The following is a 21,592-nucleotide window of genomic DNA, read 5'->3' as shown; positions in this document are numbered from 1 at the left end:
AGTGGCAGAGCCAGAACTAGAACCTGGGGATTTTGACTTCCAATCCAGTTTTCTTTCTGCTAGCCCATGCCATCTCCAACATATGCTGAACATTTCTGTCCACAAACCTTTGCTTATACTGTTCTTGTTGACTTGAATGTCATTCCCACCCATCATTCAAGGTGTAGCTTACATAGCTCTCTCTCTCTGAGAAGCTATGAACCACTCTCCTCTGCCCTTCCAAAAAAAATCTGGAAAGTATTTAGAGAAAGGTAGAAACTTAGAATTTGAGAAATGGAAGAGATTTTAGAAATAGTCTATCCAGCATCTTTAGTTTATAGATAGTGAAACTAAGGCCAAAAGAGATTACATATTCCTTAGCTGACATAAGTATTTAGTGACAATGCCAGAACTGGAAACCAGGCCTTCTAATGCATGCAAAAAATATAAGTAGCATATTTTAACTACTTGTATATGTATATCTTATATTAAAGCAAAAGCTTACCTTATTTATTGTTATATCCTTTACAACATCTAGCACAATGCCTTGTGCATAGTAGGAATTTAGTAAGTATTTGTTGAATTCACCAAAGATTGATTTTTCAAAGCCATTAAAGAATCACACAGACTGCCAAAGACCATTTAACCCATTCTATACCTGAACAGGTATCTCCTTTACAATATCCCAGAAAAGTCATCCTCTAGCCTTTACTTGTGAACTTCCAGTAACATCAAACCCACTGCTTTGGGACATCTCAGTTAGTTTGAAATGTTTCTTTCTATCTGCCTAAATTGGGTTCTCTTCATCATCTACACATTGCACTGGAGATCCAGTCAGAACAGATCTGTCCATGGTGTTTTATGAAAAATGGAGATATCTGGAAGTGTGTCAGAATAAAAAATGAGTGGGAAAAGTCAACCTTTTAATACATTTCTGAATGGGTAGCATAAAGTAAACAAAAGTGTGTTGAGGCCAAGACTGAGGCCTGGCTCTAACATTTAATAGTTTATTTCACCTTGTACAAGTCACTCTCTGAATTTCCATTTCCTCATCTATGCAGTGGTGTTAAATAACAGATTGCCTACTTCACTGGGTTATTGTGAAAAATACCATACAATATAAATATGAACTGTTGTTCTTCCTTTCTTCCAGTCAAATACTCTTACCTAGTCCACTCTGCTTCCAGCTATAAACCTGATTTACTTTCTTAAATGATTTGTGAAAGGGAAGGAAGGTATCACTTCCCTTTTAACTATAATAGTTATGTCCCAGTATATAATGTTTGTGATAAATATGCATGTACACTGCCTCCTCTGAACTCCAGGAAGAGATGATTCTATTTTCATAACCTGCAGCTGTTGGCAACTAGGAATTTGCCTCGGGGCCTCTGCTCTTGGCAGCTCTGGAAGCTTTCCAAAGGATGTCATGTGTGCCAGCAGTAGTTTCAGAGCAGAAGGAAAAAAGGGATCATGGGATCACACAGGGGTAAGAGGTGGATGAGGGTGGGGGGAGTATGGGAGAGAAACATTTTTTCTTTATTTTTCTTTTCAGAAGAGAACATTGGAATTCAGTCTCAAATTAAACATATAGAAAACTAGAATAACTTTTCAGGATTACTTTCCACTCGTGTCCCATGTTTGACATCTTCAAGCCACACTATCCAACTCACTACACTCTTCCTTTGCTCTTGAAAAAAATCAAGGCCATTCATTTGAGTTTTCTCTTCTCCCCAATTCCATACATCAAATCACCTCAGCTTTATCACTTTGTTTTTCCTCCTAGAAGATGAGGTTGTCCTCCTTGCCAGTACCAGTGGCTCTACTATGCCCTTGATTTTATTCTTTCTAATTTTGGAACTTTCCTTTTTGTTCATACCTCTTTTCCCTAATTTTCAATCTTTCCTTTTCCACTGGTGTCTTGCTTGCTATTTTCAAGGATACCTAGAACTCTATATCCTTTTAAAAACAAATAATCAAAGACCCTTCACTTGACATATCCCCTCCAACTACTGCCCTATTTCACCCCTTGTTTGCTTAATCAAACTTCTAGCTACTTTCTCACCTGCTATTTCAACTATCATCTCTCTATAGATGACTCTTGAATCTGCATATTCATCATTTATATCTCTCCTAAGTGCCAGTTCCACATTTCCAATTCCAATTGAATATCTCCACTTTGACATTATTTTGCTATTCAATCATTTTTCAGTTGTATATGACTCTTCATGGCCTCATTTGAGATTTTCTTGGTAAATATACTGGATTGGTTTGCCATTTCTTTCTCCTGATAATTTTATAGATGTGGAAACTGAGGCATACAGGGCGAAGTGATTTGCCCAGGGTCCTACAGCTAAGTTTCTAAGGCTAGATTTGAACTTAGGGAAATGAGTCTTCCTGACTCCAGACCTGATGTATTCACTGTGACACCTAGCAAGTTCCTCATCTTGACATTTTATAGATGTCTAAAGAACAAAGGATTAAAAATAGACCTAATTTGGTTGGTTTAAAAACCAACCCAATAACTAGAATGCTCTTCTTCATTACTTCCCCCTCTTGGAAGCCCTACCTCTTTCCAGGATCAGTTCCAGTGCCACCCCTTTCTTTTATTTATTTTTTAAAATTTAAATATGTTTTCATGGTTACATGATTCATGTTCTTTCCCTCCACTTTTCCTTCCTCCCTCCTAGAGCCAATAAGCAATTCTGCTGGGTTATACATGTATTATCATTCTATACCTATTTCCATATTATTCATTTTTGCAATAGAGTAATCTTTTAAAAACCAAAACCCCACATTCTATATCCATATAAACAAGCCATATATCAAATGCTTTTCCTTCTGCATTTCTACCCCAACAGTTCTTTCTCTTGACATGGATAGTATTTTTTTTTCATAAGTCCCTCAGGATTGTCCTGGATCATTGCATTGCTGTTATTAGCAAAGTTGATTACATATGATCATCCCACAATGTTTCAGGCTCTGTGTATAACGTTCTCCTGGTTCTGCTCATTTCACTCCACATCAGTTCATGGAGGTCTTTCCTGCTCATATGTTTTGGAAGTGAATTTCCTCTCTCTCCAGTGTCACTTTTTTTTTACATCATCTCTCAGTGACCTGGTAGTCAAATATCACTGAGTAAATTCAGGTATAGATGAGCCTCAGAAAAAGGAAGTTAAAGAACCAACAAACCAAGGAGACAAGAAACAATGATTCATGTGACATGTGAGATTTAGTGGGTGGAGAAAAAAGCTTATAAGTTGAGAGCAGGAGGAAGTCTGGGTCTTGGGTGTGTGCATGGTGGAGCAGAGTGGACCCTTGCTGGGTTGTAGCTAGAGGCCCATAATGGTGGTGCAGATTAGAAAGCTTAAGTACTCTCGATCTCTCTCCTACTTTTTCCTCTCTTTACTACTACTACTACTACTACTACTACTACTACTACTACTACTACTACTACTACTACTACTTTTGATTTAATAAAGTTGATAAGCTACAACCAGCCTCAATTTTAAATCTTACATATGGAAATCAAGCAGTTTATTGTTCCTTATAGCACAATAGTATTCCATCACCATCATATACCACAATTTGTTCAGCCATTCCCCAGTGTAGGGACACCCCCTCATTTTCAAATTTTTTTGCTATGAATATTTTTGTACAAACATTTTTCCTTATTATCTCTTTGGGGCAGTACCACCTCTTTCAAGAAGCCTTTCTTGATTTCCCTAGTTGTTAGTGTCCCCTAAATTTTTATTTTGTATATGTCCTCTGTTTAGACTAGTTGCTGATCTGCATTTGTTAGAGGAGATTTTCAGAAAAAAGGTTTCCTCCATGTATGAAATGATGCCTGGACAAAAAACATATCATATTTTTTACTAAGTGGGCATATTAAATTTGTAATGTAAATTCTTTCATGGTAGGAATTACCTCATTTTAATATTTCTATCTTTATTGCTCAATGCAGTGGCTGGAATATACATGATTAATAAGTGCTTATTAGTGATCTCAGTGTTATTCTTCCTTCTAGAGACAGCTCAAATCCCATGTCCTAGGTCAGTGATGGTGAATCTTTTAGAGATGGAGTGCCGGGCCTCACCCCCACCCCACTCTCCAGACCATGTGCCGTGCCCCACCCCTTTTACCCTATACAGGGGAGGGAGGAAGTGCTCCCATTGGGATGCTGGGTGGAGGGGTGAGTGAAGTGAGGAATGTCCTCAGAGAGTATAGAGAGAGGGAGGGGAATGGCCTGAGAGCTCCACTCCCATCCAGCTCTGTTTCCTGTGAGCTGCCCCTGTTACCTTCTATGCGCACCCATTGGTTGCTAGGCAGAGGATTGGGTGATGTGAAAAAAAAGTCATCAGGCACCATGGAGAGGGGAGAGGAACAGCTCTGTCTGAGTCCCTCTGCCTTTCTAGTAATGAACTAGGGGTGTGTGTGGCCATATGTCCACAGAAAACACTCTGCATGACATCTTTGGCACCTGTGCCCATAGATTCACCAACACTGTCCTACATGAAACCTTGCTTGACTGTCAGTGTTTTCAGCACCTCTCCCTTCTCTAAACTCCATCATTTATTGTCTATCACTCTTTTCACATTTAGCACATACTGTCTTGACTTTCAAAGAATGCAGTGTAGTATTCAGTCATTCAGAAAACATTAGGTGCCTACCATCACCACTTGTCTTGACTTTTGTCTTGCCACTAGACTTTGATGTCTCTGGAAGATGGATTGAGGTTAATGACTGCAACTCTGCCTTACTTAAATCTATTTTATGCATGAGTCAAAATATTTCCACCTTAACATTATTTTGCTGTTCAGTCCTTTTTCAGTCTTGTCTAACTCTTTATAACCCCATTTGGGGTTTTCTTGGCAAAGATACTGGAGTAGTTTGTCATTTCCTTCTCCAGCTCATTTTACAGATGATTACAACACCACCAGTGTTGTCATTTTGGTCTTTCTCAAACACAAAGGACAACAACCAGGTGCCTTTATGCAAGGTACTTTTCTAGGTGCTAATAATGCAAAGAGGCAAAACAAGAGTCCCTGCACTCAAGATTTTTGCATTATTCTGTGGAGATATAACAAACACATGCGCCCATAACTATACATTGAAGTATTAGAGGTGAAAGAGGAGCCACATTATGTACTTCTGAAAAGGTAAGGAGGGAGAGAACATTTTTCCCCAAGCGGGGATGAGAGAAGACTTCATAGATGACATGCTACTAAGCTTTAGCCTTGTAGGAGAAGACTTCTGAAAGGGAGAGACAGTATATGAAAGTTGTTCAAGCATGGAGGTAGAACTGCCTAAATGCATGGAGGCAAGAGATGATATATAGCCATGGTGGTAAACCTCTAGCACACATGCCAGAGGGGGCACTCAGAGCCCTCTCTGTGGGTACACATGCTATGACCCTAGCACAGAGTTTGCCAGAGTTCATTACTAGAAGACCAAAGAGATATGGAGCCAGGCCACTCCCTTCCCCCTCTCCACACATGCTTGAGGACATTTCTCACATCACCCATCCCCTTAAAAGGTTTGCAATCACTAGTATATAGGGTTCTTTAACTTATATAATAGGAGACACAAAGAGGAGTGATGTGAAAGAAGTATAAATGGGGAAGTCAGAGTCAGATTGTGAAGGTGCTTAAATACCAAACTAATGAGTTTATATTTTATCCTAATGGGAATAGAAAGTGACTGAAGATTTTGTTAAAAGCATGGTAGAGAATAATCTCTTTCCTCCCTCCCTCCCTCCCTTCCTTCCTCCTTCCTTCTTTCTCCTCCCTCTCTTTCTCCTTCCTTTCTCCTTCCCTCCCTTCCTTCCTTCTTTTGTCCCTTCTTCCTTTCTTCCTTCGTTCCTTCCTCCTTCCCTCCCTCCCTCCAAACCTAGCTCCTCTGGATTCTAGGCATGATTCTATCCACTGTGCCCCCTAGCAGCAATTGATCTTTTTCTTAACAATAATCCTGTTTATAGAGGGTAGATTAGAGAGAGGGAGAAGCACCCAGTAGTGACATTAATTAGAGTATATTATAGTAGTCCAGGTGAGGGATAAGGAGGGCCTGAACTAGCCTGGTGACAAGTTCTTATAGTCAAACATCTTTGTTCTGGCCTCATTCCCTTCCCTTTATATTCTTGACCTACATAGTTAACTTTGGTTCAACAAAGCACTGTTCTTCAGCCTTGAATCTTTGTTTATCCTTCTTTCTTCACATCTTGCTGACTCTCAGCTCTGCCCCACCCCCATCAGAATGACCATGAAATGGATGGATGTGAGAGATGTTGTGAAGGTAAAATGGATAGGCAACTAGGTGGTGAAATGGATAGAGCCTGAGCTCTATCAGGAGGACCAGAGTTTAAATTGAGCCTCAGACACTACCAGCTTTGTGACCTTGCTGACTTTGTTGTTTCACTCTGCTTGCCTCAAGTTTCCTTATCTGTAAAATTATCTGGAGAAGAAGTCAAAGCACTTCAGTATCTTTGCCAAGAAAATCCCAAATGGGATCACAGTCAGACACACCTGAAATGTCTGAACAATAAGAATCAATAATTCTAATCTAATAATTAGAGAAATGCAAATCAAAACAACTCTGAGTATCACCTCATACCTAGCAGATTGGCTAAAATGATAGCAGGGGAGAGTAATGAATGAAATGATAGCAGGGGAGAGTAATGAATGCTGGAGGGGATGTGGCAAAATTGGGACATTAATGCATGCTGATGGAGTTGTGAACCAATCCAACCATTTTGAATGGCAATTTGGAATTATGCCCAAAGAGTGCTAGAAGAATGCCTGCCCTTTGATCCAGACATACCACTTCTGGGTTTATACCCCAAAGAGATCATAGATAAAAAGACTTGAATGAAAATATTTATAGCCACACTTTTTGTGGTAGCAAAAAAACTGGAAAACAAGGATATGCCCTTCATTTGGGGACTGGCTGAACAAATTGTGGTATATGCTGGTGATGGAATACTATTGTGCTCAAAGGAATAATAAACTGGAGGAATTCCATGTGAACTGGAATGACCTCCAGGAATTGATGCAGAATGAAAGGAGCAGAGCCAGAAGAACATTGTACACAGAGACCAATACACTGTGGTAAAATCAAATGTAATGGACTTCTGTACTAGCACAATGCAGTGACCCAGGACAATTCTGAGGGATTTATGGAAAAGAACGCTACCCACATTCAGAGGAAGAACTACAGGAGAGGAAACACAGAAGAAAAACAACTGCTTGAACACATGGGTTGATGCGGATGTGATTGAGGCTGTAGACTCGAAACAATCACAACAATGCAACTATCAATAATATGTAAATAAGTCTTGATTGATGACACATGTTAAAACCAGTGGAAATGCATGTCGGCTATGGGGGGAGGAGTTTGGGGGGTGAAGGGGAAAGTAAGAATATGAATCATGTAACCATGGAAAATTTTTATAAAAAAAAATTAAAAAATTAAACCTGGGGAAAAAAAAGAATCAATAGGATTTGGCATCCAGTTAAATGTACAGGATTGAAGAAGGGGAAAGACTCAAAGATGATTTCAAGACTTCATTCTTGGATGACCAAAAGGTACCAAGTTGCTAACATCAACAGAAAAAGCAAAATTAGGAAGGGTCAGGGTGAGAAAGGAAAATGTTCAATTCAGTTTTGGATCTGTTGAGTTTGAGGTTCTAGCAAAAAATCCAGTTGGAGATTCTCAGAAGATAAAGATGTGGGATTAAAGTTTAACCATGACATTTGGATCCTAGGTATAGATATGAAAGTCAGCTATGATGTTAAGATTAAAATTCTCTGGGGAACATATATAAATTTATTATTATTTATTAAATATCAGAAAGCACCTTGGGGGAAGAAAGGGCATCTTTCTTCCCCATAGCCCCCTGACCAATCACACACCTTCTTCCCTGGCTAACCTAAGCTCCCTGGGGAACCTCAAGTCTTGGTTAATTCCTGTTGTTTGAACAGAAAGCTTCCTTGATCCATAATTTATACTCTACTCCCCCACCCAGTGATGTCACTTTTTTTCTGGATCTCTTTGACTGGACAGATTTGACCTCAGTTTAGACTCTAGACCAAAGACTGGACTTCTGGATGCTGGAAGTCACATGGGACAAGAAGCAAGCATCTTACAGGATGTCAGGGAGCCAGGAGGCTTCCAGTGTCCTCCCCAGTGAAGATAAAGTGTCTGGATAAAGACAGCCTCAGACCTTGCTTTTAATCCAATCAAAGGGAGGGGAGTGAAATAGATTCAAATTCAAAATGAAACTTTCCTTCTAATACCTTACCCCAAGACTGATCCTAGAGAACCAAGAAAATGAGGAGTGAACTGATGTTAAATTCTCACAGTGGCGAAGTATAACTGAATCCATGTAATTCCTATTCTTACCCTGATAGAAGGAATGAATTAAAGACAGAATGATAAAGTGAATGTTATTGAAATGAATACATACATACATACATATATATATAATTTGTGGTGAGCAAAGCACAATGCTATGTACTGGAGTTACAAACGAAGTCAAGTCTGAACTGACTTTTATGGAACTCACATTCTAAGAAGGGGAACCAACAGATTTTGTTGCTTCTGCAAGTGAGATAAAGAGGATACAATAGCAAAAAGGAGGTGCTAATAGATCATGTCTGATGTCATCCTCAGTAATAGGACCATACTGATTTTTAATATCAAACCATTTGACAGTGAGAAAGTCTTTGGTAGTGAGAATTTTCTTTTTTTTAAATGAGGAAAATGAGTTACAGGGAGATTAAAGTCACCTTTTTATAGTTAATATAGTAATAGTTGATTTGGAAAATGGGCAAGCTGGATTAGATACTTGCTTAGGTCTCTCAGCTATAAATTTGTGCTTATCCTATGAATATGTCTTATAAGATTCTTGAAATTATGCCTTTTATTTCTTTTTTCCCCATCACCTAGTTCATTGAATGCTTAGTATGTGGCAGATACACATTAAATATTTGATGTTGAATTCAACAAGTATTTATTATACACCTTCACAGGAAAAACAAACAAATATGTTATTTATAAAATTTTAACACATTTATGTTTTCATCAACTTTTAATTATGTCATGTTGTTCTTATAAGTATGATAAATAAATCTGGCATGAATAATAACTTTTATTATTTTTTATTTTCTGACATTAGAAATAATTTTTAAAATCCTAAAATAATTATAGTTCATAGTGCTTCTGAATAATCAATTTATCTTTCCTTCTGTTAAACTGGAAAAAACACAGAACTATTAAATAGTCAGAAAAAACATGTCTTTATTCAGGAGAGGGATGGTACAATCCTTAGACCTCCACATAGAGTCACCTGCTTAAATCCCATACAGAGTCCCAAGACTCTGGCTACCCTGAGTACCAACCCCTGGGAGAAATCACTGTGCTAGTTGACAACTCCAAAGAAAAATAGAATTTGGAGAACTTATATACCTCTTGGGGAACTGAGGAATAATATAAGAGCTGGTATGATGTAGCAAAATGAACATTGACTCTCAGGTTCCTTTTCTCTTTCCCTCTCACTTTATCTGTGTGACCTTGAGTAAGTCACCTTACATCTTACATGGGCCTCCAGATGTTTATCTGGAAAATAAGTTGATTCAATTAGAATCATAGAATTTTAGAGTTGGAAATCTTAGAGATCCTTTCTTCTAGTCCCTTTGTGGGAATGGAAAGCCAAGGAATTAAAGTGACTTTTAAAGTCACATTAGAAAAGCTCTGAAGATTTTGGATTTGATTTTTAATGCCTACCTTCTATTCTAGAGATTTGCCAGGAACTACAAAAGCCATCTGGTTCAACCCAAAAGAATCCCCACTAGAACATACCCACCCAGTGATTGTCTAATCTCTGCCAGAAAACCACAGATGAGGGAAAAGCCTATTCTGCTTTGAGAGAGGTCCAAGTGTTAGAAAGTTGTTTGTTTTTTCTCACATTAAGCCTAAATTTACCACTTTGCAACTTTCACCCTTTACTTCTGGTTTTGTCCTCTGGAGATAAATAGACTAAGTCAAATTGTCTTCCATAAGCCCTTCAAAGATTCGTATGCAGTTATCTTTTTCCTCTTGACTCTTCTTCAAGGTAAACAACCCTAGTTCCTCAACTTTTCCTCCTCATATGGCATGATTTATGGCCTACTACCACTCTTGAGCTCTTTCTCTGGCTGTCCTCTAGCTTGTTAATGTCTTTCTTAAATTGGGGTACTCTGAACTGTTGAACCAAGTATTTAATTTCTGGCCTGAGTAGGACAGAAGAACTATCTCCTCCTATTTCTGGAAATTCTGCCTCTCAATGTTAAAGATTTCCTTCTTGTTTTTGGCTACCACATTCCCCTGTTACTCATATTAAATATACAATCCACATTAAAACCCCTAGATGAAGAGCAGGTGGCAGAGTGGATTGAGATTGAGAGCCATATGTAGAGATGAGAGGACCTGGATTCAAATATGACCTCAAATACTTCTTAGCTGTGTGATTCTGAGCAAATTCCTTAATCCCCATTACTTAGCCTTTGCCAGTCTTCTGTCTGAGAACCAATACACAATACTGACTCTAAGACAGAAAGTAAGGACTAAAAAAAACAAGGAACAAAGCAAGTCTTCTTCAGACAAACCTGTAATGATACCTCCTTAGTCCTGTGTTTGTGAATTGATTTTTTTTTTCTAACTCAAGGGTAAAAATCTTTACATTAAGCCTTTTAAATTTCATCTTACTAGATTCATTCTGATGTTTTAGCTTGTCAAGATCTTTTTGGATGGTGATTCTATATCTGGCTTTGCATAATTATCATAGTCATAGATTTTCAGAGTTAGAGATAACTCATTTAATGACCTCATTTTACATTTAAGGAAACTAAAGCCCAGATAATCACACAAAGTAGTGCATTTTAGAACTGAATTCATCCTCTCTTTTGATATTTCCAGTTGAATCAGAAAGGGTTTTGCTGGATGACCAGGTTGACATTAGCTGTATAATACCAGGAAATATAAAAACTGCCTGATGTTTGTATATGGCTAAATGTTAAAATAAACAAATGATAAATATGCAAATAAATGAATAAATAAAACTGCTCAGTTGAGTGACTGAGAATAAGAGACATGGCAATGTCCTCCAGATATACTTGTTTTAACCTAGCCACTGAGGACCTCAGTTTCCTATAAAATGAGATGGTTGAATTGTGTTCTCTTTATGGTGAAACTTAACTGATTTTATGATTATTTCAGTTGAAATGAGCTGCTCCTTCTCTAGATTCAGCTCTGCTAGCTGAATTTCCAAAAGAATTTCCAAAGAAAACCAAGAATTATCTCACAAGAAGCGAAATTCATAAAAGTCTCCAAGGACCTTGATCAGCTTTCTGTGAAATTCAACAGCAGCATACTTTATTACAAATTGTTAGTAAAAGTGATTTTGACAAACTGTAGTCAGAAGAAATTTGGAAACTTCAAAGGAATATAGAATAAAGACTTGTTCTAGAGCTGCTTAATTTAGACAGAGACTTAGATTGGAAATATTTTATTGCCTAGAATTTAGGGAACAGTAGGATAGAGGAAAGAGCACTGGTTTGGGAGGAAAAGGATCTGGGTTCAAATTCTATCTTGGACTTTGCCTTTCTGGACCTCCCTTTCTAATCTTTAAGTCAAATGGGTTAGCCTATGTAATCATCAGCAGTCTTTTCCAGCTCTAAGTCCTTTAATTTTATGACTGACAGAGTACATTGACTTTAGTGTTTATTATTATATAAGGCTACATTTGTAGCATGAAGGTTATGGAAAATTGAAATGGTATCCATCTAAATCATAATAATACTTGGATTTCTCCAGATCCTAATTGTTTTTGTACATGTGAGGAGGAAAGGATTTAGATTCATGATTTCATTGGTTAAATGGACATCCCAGTGTGGAAATTTCCTTCAACAGTGCTCCAAATTTCTTCTGACTAGTTTGTCATCGAAACATCGAAATCCAGGCATTTGTTGGGAGGGAGCACCAGTTCAATAAGTGATTTGCCCATTGTCATCAAAATAATCCTACATCAGAAATAGAACTTGGACACAAATCTTCTTGAATCCAAAGTTCCCTCTCACCACCATGCCCTGCTATCTCCCCAAATCTGATTAACATATTTTCCAGATGGTTTTAGGGGACAAATTAAAAAAAAAAAATCTTAATTTTCTGGTCCCAGATCAGGTCATTTATATATTTAATAGAGCATAGAAATAATTTTTTTACTGCCTTTCACTCACTGGTAGAAGTTTATACTGAGGAACAAATTGCAAAACATTGATATATTTTCTAGATATTCTTTGAATTATATGCCTCCCGTTATCTCTATTGCTATCTTTTCCTTTTAGGTGGTTTGCTCTACTGGAGCTTGAGATCTATGTGGCTTTATTATTTTACAAGTATCAACTTAGTCTGCTGGATCCATTTCCAAAACAGGTAAAATAAATCTATCTAGATATGTCTAAAGATATTTAAAGAGTTGATTTTTTAAAAAAGATTTTTTTTCTGAAATCATAGAATCTTCCCAAAAGAGAGAGAAAGCTGCCTATCTACCTGCTGTGTGTTAAAATTAATGGTTTGGCTAAATATATGAAAATTATAAATCTTTTATTTATAAAGTAGAGAAATGCAAAAGAGTAGAAAAGACATTAACCTATCTAACTAAATATTGTTCCAGTGCTTGGCTCAGCCAGGACTTGTTAACCTTTAATCAGAATTAAACTATCTCCAGAAGACAGGAAGGGAGAACCAGCTATCCACTCACCCAAGATGGTGACTGGAGCTGAAGGTGACTCCTGAGGCCTACTTTCTTCTTTGAGCCGACCTTCTTGAAGCCAACTTCCTTCTTTTAGTGACTCTCTTCTTAGAGTTCCCTCTCTACTAGCTTACTTCATCAGACTGCTCCACCAGCCTGCCTTAATGGCTTTCATGGTAGTTTCCTGTCCCTGACCCTTTTCACAAGGGCCAATCACAGCCTCCAAATTGTCTGAGTTCTCACACCTTTCTGTGTGAGAATTTCTAGCTTGTTCTCTAGCTAGCATCAAGTAAGGTGTGAACTCACTAAGTGGCTTTCAAGCTTCTCCCACCTAGTTCAAGCTTGTGCAGATTCAAAATTATTTCCAACAAAAGTGTTAACTGAAAAGAGAGAACAAAGGATTCCCTTTTCACAAGTGTGAACTCAAAGAGAACCAAGAATTCCCTTTTACACTACCTACCTATCAGTCTGTCTATCTCATCTGCCTCTCTTTCTGTCTGTCTGTCTTAGGTTGCTAGCTATCTACCTGACTATCATCTGTCTTTCCATCCGTCTGTCCATCCATCTGTTGTCTACCTATCTTTGAGTGAATGCAAAAGAGGAAGAACAAGAGTGAAAAAGACTGGGAGAGAGGGGTTGCACCAGGAAAAAGATAATCTGTTTTTGATGAGGGTCAGATAGCTTAGCTTTTAAAAAGGCCCATAACCAGAGGACTATCTGGCCCCAGTTATACATTCAATTATCTACCAACGCCCCAAGAGAGTTTGAATCTTGAGTCATGACTCATCCCATCCACCACCACCAAATCAGCCAAACATTGATGCTGAAAGGTTTAAAAAAAAAAAAAAAGAAAAAAGAAAAGCAAGCAATCAAGCTAAAAGCTATGGGACTGAATGTATGACTTCTAAAAAGCAAATGAAGTTAGGGTTAATTGAATCGCTTGTTTCCATACTGATCTGTTTAAATAATGTTTCTCAATTTCTGTTTTCAGAATTTTAACCAATTAGTGGGAGTCCAGAAGCCAGTGACGCCATGTCGAGTGGAATATAAATGCAGAAAATAAAAGCTTGTTCATCTTAACATGGGCCAATAACTAAACAGATTCCTGAGTTGTCCTAAATCCTGCAAGATTGTACTTGCTGAACTAATGTACTACCACTAAAGTATCTTAGTTAACTATGTAGAACTAGATGGAATTTTTGTTTTTATGGGTAATTGAGTTTAATTACTGTATATTCATTAAATTAGTGTTTCAACAATGGACAAAAACGTAAATGAAAAAGCAAATGAAGTATCAATTTTATGGAAAACTGGAAATGTTGTCTCAAAAATATTAAAAGTAACTACTTTAAAAGCAATTTTTCACCCATAAGCATATATAACATGATACAGATGTTGTTTTAAATTGAAATTTTTTACTTCAGTTTTCAGGGACCCTTGAAAAAAGTCCACAAAGTATATTATTTGCTATGTTGTATATACAAATATTATATATATATATATAATACATAATAATTATAAATAAGTTATATGTACATATATATATATATATATATAAAATGTTTGCTCAAGATGAATTCTGAATAACTGTCAATTAATGAAAAAATACCTGAGGCTGTGTGGTATAATATAGAGGCCTAACCTTGGATTCGGTAAAACCTGGGTTTAGATCTTGCCTCTGAAATACATAGTTGTGCGATCATGGCCCAGTGCCCCAGTCTTAGACTACACGTCAGCCTGCATCAGTGAAGAGAATTTCCATACTGGAACTTTCCAATATCATTGAAATCCTAGATCTGGACCACCTCCTCCCCCCCACCAAAAGATTCTGATTTGGTTGATATGATTCTAGAATTATGTAGCACTTACACTATTATCATTCCACTAATTAAAATTATTTTAAATGTATCCACTACTAAATTGCATAAAAATGTATTTCATATAGCAGCTAGGCGGCACAATGGATAGAGTGCTAGACAGGAACCAGAAAGACCTGAATTCAAATGCTCCTTCAGACATAAGTTAGCTGTGGGACCCTGGGCAGGTCACTTAACCTCTTTGCCTCTGTTTCTTTGTGGTTGTAAAGATCAAACAAGTTAATAGCTGTAAAACGCTGAGCACTTAGCACAGGACCCAGAGCATAGCAGGCCTTTAATGAACATTTATTCTTTTTCATTGCAGGTATTTACACATATTAGTCTCATTTAATAGAATTTGTGAAAGATTCTTTATTGTTACTATTATTTGTTTTTTTCTTCCAGTAATATTTTTTTTTGTATTTTTTCCCCAGTTCCATGTAGAGATAATTTTTTTCCCCTTTAAATGTTTACCTTCTGTCTTAGAATCTATACTAAGTATTGATTCCAAGGCAGAAGAGAGGTAGGGGGTAGGCAATTGCAATTAAACTACTTGTCCAAGGTCACACAACAAGGAAGTTTTTGAGGTCAAATCTGAACCCAGGACCTCCTACCTCCAGGTCTGGCCCTTTACTGAGCCACTGAGCTCCATGTCTCCACAGAAACAATTTTTAACATTTATTTTCTAACATTTTGCCATCCAAATTCTCTCCCTCCCTCCCCACGACAGCAGACAATCTGATCTCAGTTATCCGTGAGCTCTCATGAAATGTATAATTCCATATTCATCATGTTGTGCAAGAAAACCCAGATCGGAAATAAAGTGAATGATGGTAGACTTCCATTCGCGGTCTAACTCTGGAGACAGATTCTTTCTGTTCCTTCTGGTCGAATTGAATTGACTTGGTGACGGATTCTCTCTATCCCTTTGAGTTCCTTTCCACATGGTGGGTGATCAGTGAAAAAGGTTTGAATTGATTTATTAATTGATAGTTAAACTGAAATCAGTCTTTCAGTCTTTTACAGCATAGAGCGGTTACTTATACCTGGAGGATAAGATTATAACAACCTGACAAGGCTAAATTGCTTTTGAATATAATTCTTTATATTGTAAGCCTTCAGGATGTTCACTGTGAATCGAAGAAAAGAGTTTATATTTTGTATGGGGGAGGAAAGTCTGAGCCCTTAACTCAGCTGTGTTAATAGTAGTGCCTAATTAATTTCATAATAAATACATTTTCTTGGATCAGATTTTTTTTTTGGTTTGTTTTGCTTCACCACACTTACCCAATTACCCCAAAGAAAATTATTATTTATTAAATTATATTATAGCAATGAGCAAATTACTCCCTAGGAGCCACATTCACTGGTTCATGCTACTGAGGAACATTAGTCAAGCCCTGGGGAACAAAGATTTAGGTGGCTCAAGAACCAAATCACAGACAGAGAGCTGGAAGGGAACTTGGGGTCACCCCATCTAATCCTCTCTTTTACAGATGAGGAAACTGAGGCTCAGAAAGGTGTCTCTTAAATGACTGTCAAGGACATACAGATTAGAAGGGCCAGAGCCATAGTTTGAAACCAGGTTCTCTAACTCCAGATCTAACACTCATTCCATGGTAGATGAAGAAAGAGCACAGTGGAAAGAACTCAAATTTGGAGTCCAAAAGACCTGGGTTCAAATTGCCCCCTAGATAATTACTGGCTGTGTAGTTCTTGGCACATCATTTACCTCCAATCTGTCTTAGTTTCACTAACTATAAAATGGGGATAATATTTGTAACTACTTCACAGGGTTGTTGTGGGGATCAAATGAGATAACATACAGCACTTTGCAAACCTTAAAGTGCCATATTAATGCTAGTTATTATTATTATATAATTGTGTCTGCATGGGGCAGGTAAGTGGCACAGTAGGTAGAGTGCCAGGACTCAAGTCAGGAAATCAAGAAAACCTGAGTTCAAATCCAGCCTCAGACATTTACTAATTGTAATGAGTAATTACATTTTTTTTACATTATATACAATTAAAAAATTATAAAATACAATAAAAAATTAGTAAATTATTTAAAAAATGTTCAAGACACTTAACCCTATTTGCCTCAGTTTCCTCAACTGGAAACTGAGCTGATGAAAGAAAAGTCAAACTCCAGTGTCTTTGCCAAAAAAACAAGAAAACAAACTCAAATGGGGTCATGAGGAGTTGGACATGACTGAAATGACTGAATTACAACTGCTGTCTACATAAGTTCAAACTCATCCGACTCTGAAATTCTTGTGTTCTATGCCCTTTATCATCAACCAACCTGGAAGTCAGAGCAGCCTTTGAGGTTCTGCCAGCTAAAGAAAGGCTATTTATGAGTGTTCTCAGCAACCTTTTAAAACTCGAGCAAAACACTTAATTAGCATAGGATGGGTGCCCACTTTAGCTCAACTTAAAAGAGTTAACCTCTTAGAGATAATTGAGACAGTCTAGTGACTAGTCAAAATGAGAGAAAACTAAAAGTCCATTGAGAGGCATCAAGGTCACAAGGTCTGCCAATGACCTACTTTTGTTTTTTTCGTAGGAATTGACATTGTCTGAGTAGTCTTTGCACTTTGGTGAAAGAAAGGAGGAGCTGGGGAAATCTGCCCCTTTTGCATTTGACAGAGTAAGAGAATCCTTTCTGAAACCAGTACCATTGGCCAGGAGCCATGATTTCGGTGTAGAAAACTACTGCCACTCTCAAATTGTTTAAATTCCTAATTTATCGTGGGTTCGAATGGACTGGAATGGTTTTATGGAAATAGATAGTATGACAATTTCCTCTGATGTTTAAATTAAACCCTTTTACCTGACTTCAGAATTAATTCTTTAAAATATGGAAACGATTTCACAGGCTCTGACTTTGACTGCTTTTGGCAGGGAGTTGATAGTTTAGTGACTAGAAACCATGTAGTAAGAGTAGTGATCTGAACAGAAATTGTACTTCCCCTGCACATAAGGCTGTTGCGAAATTTAAGTAGAACCTGTAATGACGGCTCTTTTTTCCAGCATATACCCAAACAGAGGAGAGGCTGTAGATACTGGGTTGGCCTTAGAGTCCAAAACACATGAGGTCAGAATTGGGCAAATCACTTAACCTGGGCATCTCCCTAAGATTCTAAGCTCTAGGTAAGTTTCCAGTCTGTGTAGGGGAGGAATTTTTCTGCCACAGGATTTTTTTACAGAGAGGAAATTAGTCTGGCTCAAATAACAACAACAACAACGAAAAACAACCCTATGTTTGTATATATTATGTTATGCTGTTTAAGTCATTTTTTTCAGTCCTGTTCATGACCCCATTTGGGATTTTTTGGGGGCAAAGATACTGGAGTGGTTTACCATTTCTTTCTCCAGGTCATTTTGCAGATGAGGAAACTGAGGCAAATAGGGTTAAGTGACTTGCCCAGAGTCACACAGCTAGGAAATGTCTGAGGCCAGATTTGAACTCAGGAAGGTAAGTCTTACTGACTCCAGGCATTGTGCTCTATTCACTGCTCCATCTAGCTGCCTTAATATAGTCATGGTGATCCTGGTCAAATCATAGATCAGTTACAGAACATAGCCTGGAGCAGACGTATCAAAATGGTATAAAAATGCAATGTGGTTTTAAAGTGTTATCACATACCTACTGAGAATTGACCATCTGAGCAAATGATGAATATGTTCAATAAAAAAATGAATTTCTCATATCAGAATTTTACTTTCAGAGAGTTGAATAAAAATTATAAAATAGCAAGCCTCTTACTTTAACTATTTTATTAAAGTTGTTATTTTTGGGTAGCCACTAACAAGAGCTATATCATGTAATGATATTATTGACTTCCGCAAAAATGCATCTTACCTTAAATATTTTAGTAGATGGAGAGGTTTTTTTAGACGAAGATATAGAAAATTATTTTTTAAATACAATAAAATACAAAAATGCAAATTAAATTCATTCGATCACTTAACTGTGAACCACTTCATTATCTAAAATCCAATGGGGCCAATTTAGTTTGTTTGACTTGTTTGTTACTAAATCTCTTAATTGGATACTATGAGCAGAGTAGAAGGAATGGTAAACAGTAAAGGAGAAATAAAGAGACCTCTGTTGTTGTCCTGGCTCTGCCATTTACTGATTGTGTTATTTTGAATAAATCACCTTTCTTTTCTTGATCTCATTGTCCTACTCTGTGAAATGAATAGATTGGACTAAATGATTCCAATGGTATTTCTTATCTTTGACCTCCTGATTCTACCTTATTTAGTTTACAAAAAGTAGGGAACATTTTTTTTTTCTATCAGGCCTAATGTTATATTCTTGTTCTGTTCATTAACAAAGAAGACAAATCCTAACAGAACTGATTTCCTGGGGCTTGTTTTCCCTGCTTCTAAAAGTAAAAAAAACAAAGGCCCAAAATAATATTCTCCCCCCTCAAAATAACATTGATTTCCAAGAAGGCTCTTGTGTGTTGAATAAAGAGGATATGAATGGCAAACAAGAACCTTGCTCTATAAATAAATATGAATTATAGCTCACATTTTTGAGAAAGGGTAAAGGGGCATAGAGACACATAGTCAGGAATCCAGGTTTCTTGGCCTGCTGCTAATGTAATTTATTGTGTAGCTCAAGGCAAGAAACAGAAACATTGACTTTATGGTTGCCTGCCGGTAATCAGCAATCAGGATTTTCTTCCATTTCTGACTATGTTCTCCAGTAAAGGGAGAACAGCCTCACTAGAAGATTAACCCCTGGGTGTAGCTCTTTCTTCTGGAATAATAGTGTTAGCTCAGTTGAAGTGAAAAAAAAAACCAAAACACTATTTTTACATTCTCATACCACTATTTGGTAATATCTACTACTTAGAAAAGCATCTTATTAGGGAAGATAGCAATGATGGTGGTGGCCTGTTTTTAAAGCCAAAAGCCTATGTAGTAAAGAAGACTCATTCTGGAATGGAAGAATAATGATGAATCTGAAACTGAACTCATTATCTTTTCCCCTAAACCCACAATATCTCTTCCATCTGTCCCCTTTTCTTTACTCCAACAGCTCCAACAGAATACAAGCTCCCTGAGGGTGGGACTATTTCATTTTTGCCTTTGTATATTCAGTACCATACAGACATATATTAGGCACTTAATTCATCTTAGAAATCAATCAATTAGCAAACAATCTCTGGATAGACTATACCCCCAAAGTATTTTGCTTTTCAACACAATTTTTAGTACCCATTAGAATTAGCTCTTAGGGTGAATTCCCAGCAGTCAGTCACTTTTTCTGAAGCCTAACTTAAGAGCCTTTCAGACTTTTTCCATTCAAGATGATGGAACCTGCAGGGAAGGAAGGCAGACATTGGAAAAGGATGGATATGTCAATGGCACCAGGAGAATAGGTGTCATTCAGGGCCAGGTGAGGAAATGGGGTCAAAATGTGGAGGGCCACCATGTGTAAAGTTCAAGTACTACAGTGTCTAGACTTCCATGAGCAAAGTCCCAACAGTCCCCAGGGGAATGTGTTGCATGGTTATTTCTTTTGAAAGTTCTGCTCAGCTCTATTTACCTCCAGATTACTCTTAAGTCCTAAAACTCTATTTATTTTGCAATGTTTCAGACATAGACAGAAGTCAAGATTTTCACTCACAAACTCTGATGACTTGCTTTTTTGAGTAGATTTTCCTTGTTCAACTCAATTCTCTGTTAGTTCTGATTCCTCCACTTATTGCTTCAGAAGCCAAAGGAGAAGCTGATGTTTCTCCTTTTAGGAAGATGTTTTTGAAGGGTAAAAATCAATGACAATTGCTGCTTGGGTCCCACTGTATACATTTGACATATGACCACCACCCTTCTCCCCCCCCCAAAAAAAAAACAGCTCTAAGACATGAAACATAGGCTCACAAAAATTCAACTAGATTAGAAAAATATTTTTTAAAGGTAAGACTATCAGTCTCAAATGGGAACCCTTAGAATATTTGATCAACTAAATTTAGTAAAAAGAGAGATAATAAAATCCAAGTTGTCATAACATGACCCATGTGATCTCTAGCATACACTTGGAATCTTGGTTCTATGGACCTTAAGGGAAATAACAGGGAGAGATCCTATGATGAGATCATCTGGAAAAAATGCTTTCGATAGAGAAGAATCCCTCTATATCTCCCTAGGGAACTGAATGGAAAAGAATCTTAGTTAAAAAACCTAAGTGATGTCTCTCTTTGAAAGATTGCATTAAAAAAAAGTCATTTATGTTATTATGCTCTCCTTTTATTATTATTTTTTCTCGAGTGTGCAGATAATGCTCAGAGGACTCCAACAGAATGTTCTCCTTTTTACATGAAAAATGTATATTGAGTTCCTTAGTAATGTCAAAGTTTCAAAATGGTTTAGATCTGTTTGCTGAATAAAGATGTCCTTTTGTTTCCTTATCCTATCTACACTCTCCTAATGAAAGCACTATTTTAAACAAAAAGAACTTAGATGGTCTAATTTCTACATAGGTCAATGCACTTTGATAGTTAAAAACATGAATGGTTTTTAAAAATTTTTGTGATTTTGAAGTAGAAGAATAATTTGCCCTGGATATAGGAATAAGTAATTAGATTTGCATTCAAAATAAACAAGATTGCTCAACCTGGGACAGTAGACATCTTTTAAACCAACTGATTTATTTTATAGATGACATTTAATTTGGGCTTAACTTGAGTAATGAGTTGGTAGCAGAGGTAGGGCTTGAACCTATGACTTTTAACCCATCATTACTACTGTACCATGTCTTGGACCCTCTGTTCCTATTCTTGGTCTGCCAAATGGTACGATCTACTACACATTTCTTCTTCACTCCTGCAAAGAGATCCTTTTATTTATACTTTTCCCTTACTATCAGATTTCCTACAATGATTTTTCCAAACCCCTTCTCTCCTCAAGCTTCTAACTCATGTTTCCTCCTCCTTCCTAATAGATAATGTTAGTTCAT

At 37.2% G+C, this 21,592-nt stretch overlaps 1 protein-coding gene across 1 annotated transcript in view; it reads left to right on the top strand.

The window, feature by feature from the left end:
* The window catches only part of LOC123246433 (24-hydroxycholesterol 7-alpha-hydroxylase), a 100,834-nt gene extending 86,668 nt beyond the window's left edge, over positions 1-14,166 (top strand). Inside the window, exons 11-12 of the mRNA XM_044675333.1 lie at positions 12,354-12,441; positions 13,752-14,166. Of these exons, the coding sequence (XP_044531268.1) occupies positions 12,354-12,441; positions 13,752-13,823 (160 nt within the window). The 3' untranslated portion in view covers positions 13,824-14,166. The remainder of the gene's footprint in view (positions 1-12,353; positions 12,442-13,751) is intronic.
* The last annotated feature ends 7,426 nt before the right edge of the window (positions 14,167-21,592 follow it).

This window comes from Gracilinanus agilis, chromosome 4 (genome assembly GCF_016433145.1).
Source record: "Gracilinanus agilis isolate LMUSP501 chromosome 4, AgileGrace, whole genome shotgun sequence".
Lineage (NCBI taxonomy): Eukaryota > Metazoa > Chordata > Mammalia > Didelphimorphia > Didelphidae > Gracilinanus > Gracilinanus agilis.
The sequence above is the reverse complement of the archived record's forward strand: the minus strand, read 5'-3'. Positions and strand labels throughout refer to the sequence as shown.